Here is a 3,749-nt window from a genome sequence, read left to right on the forward strand (position 1 = left end):
TGCAAGTGAGTTATACGTATGTAAAATATTAAAATTTTAAAATGTCCATAACTCACTTTAAAATTATAATATAAGTCTTTTTTTTAGTAATTTTGAGCAATTTTAGCTTTTTTACAAAGCTTACACGGGTCGCAAGAAATTTAGGCCTAAAAAAGTGGGTCGCGAGTCCAAAAAGGTTGAAGACCACTCTAAATAATATTCTTACTTTTAAATTTTATGATACGTAAATTCATTCTTATATTAAAGCTAACATCACAAAATGTGTTCTTCTAAACGCAAATTTGCTATGATATACGTCAGAAAGACGGAGACAACGCATGCTGATATAATGTCCTCTTAAAAAACAATTTTAATCGCGATACCAAGGCGTATCTCAACGATATTTGGCCCGCCATAAAAAAATAGTTGAAACCCCTAATCTATATACTAAGTATAAATGTAAAGTTTTGGGTTTCAACCTAACATACCTAGTCATTTGTTTTTTAAATAATTAATATTGGCTATTACATCGGATTTAATACCTATTATTTTTTTGTAGATAGCTGGCTATCAAGTCAGTGTACCTGACAGAACTACGGAAGACAAAAAAAAAGAGACAAATTCAGTTTTTATATTATAAATCTACTGCATGTGATTGTAGTACCTACTCTTTAATCTAATTGGTAACTATATCTATCGTGTTGCCAAAACGACGATAACAATGTCCACACACACCACGGCACAACCGTAACTCTACGCCGGTTCGGGACGCTTAATCGACACAACCGACGTGCATCCTCACCAACACGTTTTCGTCGATATAAAATAATACATCACCACACGGTGTTCCGGACAAATCAAAAATCTACTAAGTTTCTGAATTCCAATACATCTTCTCTACAATATTATTATCGTTGTATCCACGTCCGCCAACTTGTATTGCGATATAGTTTTTTTTTTTTATATAACGACCTGAAAGTACTTTGATTGGAAAAATGGAGTCCTCATTGTGTACCTCAATCGTCGTGGACTCCATATCTGGTGAAAGGCTGGAACCGTCACACTCCGCTATTATCACTATCAATGTCTCACCTGAACTGAACAATATAATAGTCGCGCGTGGGAGGAACGTACAATCACAATATAATTTGAGAGAACTCAGCGGACTCTACACAGATGAAATCTATCCGGATCGGTTGGCCATGCGTTTCAGAGAGCAAAAAAAAAACCTGATAGTGCTCTGCCAAGACAAAACTCATATCCGGAACATATTGTTTTATGTCTACGAGTTTATTGCTTTGAACAATATGACTCATGTCATCAACGACGAGTACAGGTTGAACATGGGCTCGTTCTCATGTTTAGAGCGTTTTGATTTCGAAGCAATCAAGTACAATGTAACAAACCTAATATTAGAAAATGTCGTTGTGTGTACCTTAAAAGGACTTACCACTATGTCACACATCCAATGCATCAGCCTGTCAGGCAGCACACTGGGCAGGACACGGTTGGAAAAGGAGACATTTTGGAACTGGATGACTTTTCCTAACATCGAAGATTCGTTGACTGTTCTGTTGCTGGATTCGATTAATTTGACAATGGTACCGTTTGAAATGCAGAACCTGTATAAACTGAAATCTTTATCTATGGCCGATAACAATTTGGTGAGTTGAATTTACTTAAATCTCAGAATACTGAATTGATAATTTTCAGAGTCGTTTAGAGTAATCGGTATACGTAAATCACAGTTAAACTGACCTAATTAGTATGGTATTTATTATGTCTTTGATCATACAATAATATATTTGTAAATAAAGCACCTACTAAGTAATTTGACTCAGAAATCATATCAATTTTGATTTTCGTTTTATTCTAATCTCAGCTTTCAATACTTCTCTATATCTATATCATTATCTCTATATCTATATCTATACCAACGTTTATGCAAATATATTTAATTTAATTTAACAAGTTACAGTACTTATATCAATAGTCAGGTACACAGAAATAACAGAGTGACTTTATCAGTTTTTAAAATTTTAAAATCTATACAAAGGATAAAATATAGAACAGTATTAATTAAGATATGACATTGTTAGAGAAAATACCATTAATAAATTAACTAAAAAAAGGAAATAAATGTTTTAAATTTGCCTTAATAAAGAAAGAACAGGACAATTGATAACAAAAAACTATGGAAATACCAACCTTAAAGGCTAGTACGATAGATAAATGAGAAAATTAAAGACTTCTAAAGACTTCTTTTATTTCTTTAAACAGTGGGATATAATTGTAAATAACTTTCTTATTCAAGCTTTTAAAGTTTATTAGCGAATTATAAATGTAGCAGGAAATCGGAATAAGAACACAGAGAAATAAAGAGAAAAAAGGTGTTAGTGGAGCATATTGTGTTAGGTACTTCAATAATATCAATATTCAATATACTTAGGAATTAATAGTAAAGATATGTATTTATGTATATAGTAAGTACATGGATGTATTATATTTATTGTAATTGTCAAGTTGATATCAATAATCACAAAATAAATTAATCACTAATTTTTTATCAAAAATCGATGTTTAGTTTTTAATATTAACCAATGGACCGGTGAAAATTGTTTAATAAAATTACATTATTGAGTTATTATTACTTAAGTATTTCTTAAAAATTTAAGTCATATATTTTAGTGCATGTCTTAAGATTCTTTAAGTGAATATAAATTTAGACTTTAATATTATAACTTCTAAGTAAACTAGAAAACTAGTAAACTTAGAAGTATTATTTAAATTAGTATTAACTTTTTTTCAGAAATGTTTACCTCATTTTTTTGATGGTATGCCTGAATTGACCTCTTTATTTATTAACAACAACAGTTTAACATACTTACCGGTGATGCTACAGAATACAACTTTTAAAGATATAAATATTGCGGATAATATGTTAAGATTGCCAAACTCTGAATCGTTACGTATTCAAAGACCTAAACCAGAAGAAGAAAGAAAAACTCCAGAAACATTATGTAATTTAGCACTATTTTCCATGGTTAAAAATAAAGTGAAATTTAAAAGACAAGATATAAATCGTACATTATGGGACTATTTTAATAATATTAGTTCTTGTAGAGAATGTGATCGAATGATGGTAGTTACTCAACAAAATGCATTTTATGAACTGGGCTTCGTGAGAGCATATAACTATCAATGTGCAGCAAATATTATTTTATGGCAGTATAGCGAGTGTCTTCATCACTGCATAGAGTGATGCAATTTTCGTACAAGCATACACGCTCGTTTTAGACTTTTGTCATGTACACAATTTTTTAGTTAAAATTATAAAATGTATTTATATTTAGTTATTAGCAGTAGTGTAATTGCGAAACGGTCATTAACGAGGGGTTGGGGACACCTTCTAAAATTTTTGAGAGATCAACAGTATCCATTTACTCTCCAGATGGCAGATATGCCAACAGTATAAACCTTTAAATTTACTAGAGTAAATAATGCATATTATATGCAATATTTTATTTCTCAAATTAAAACATAATCTACATTTATTTAATGTTTCTTTTTCTATGTAATATGCTGACGTATTATCGACAGTATTGAGTATTCTATTATTTGTGTTAAAAAAAACCTAATAAAATTATTTTATAAATTATGAATATAGAATTATTATGAAATTTAGGTAACTTAATAAAAAAAAAAATAAACTCAAGTTAAATTAAATTAAGTTAAGGCAAGATTGTTAAGTTAGAAGTATGCAAATAATA

At 30.0% G+C, this 3,749-nt stretch overlaps 1 protein-coding gene across 1 annotated transcript; it reads left to right on the forward strand.

The window, feature by feature from the left end:
• The first annotated feature begins 639 nt into the window (after positions 1 to 639).
• LOC113558709 lies at positions 640 to 3,358 on the forward strand. Its single transcript, XM_026964219.1, has 2 exons — positions 640 to 1,643; positions 2,789 to 3,358. Exons 1-2 carry the CDS (start codon positions 975 to 977, stop codon positions 3,239 to 3,241), a joined length of 1,122 nt encoding a protein of 373 aa, XP_026820020.1. The 5' UTR covers positions 640 to 974; the 3' UTR covers positions 3,242 to 3,358.
• The last annotated feature ends 391 nt before the right edge of the window (positions 3,359 to 3,749 follow it).

The sequence above is a fragment of the Rhopalosiphum maidis genome, chromosome 3 (assembly GCF_003676215.2).
Source record: "Rhopalosiphum maidis isolate BTI-1 chromosome 3, ASM367621v3, whole genome shotgun sequence".
NCBI classification, from domain to species: Eukaryota; Metazoa; Arthropoda; class Insecta; order Hemiptera; family Aphididae; genus Rhopalosiphum; species Rhopalosiphum maidis.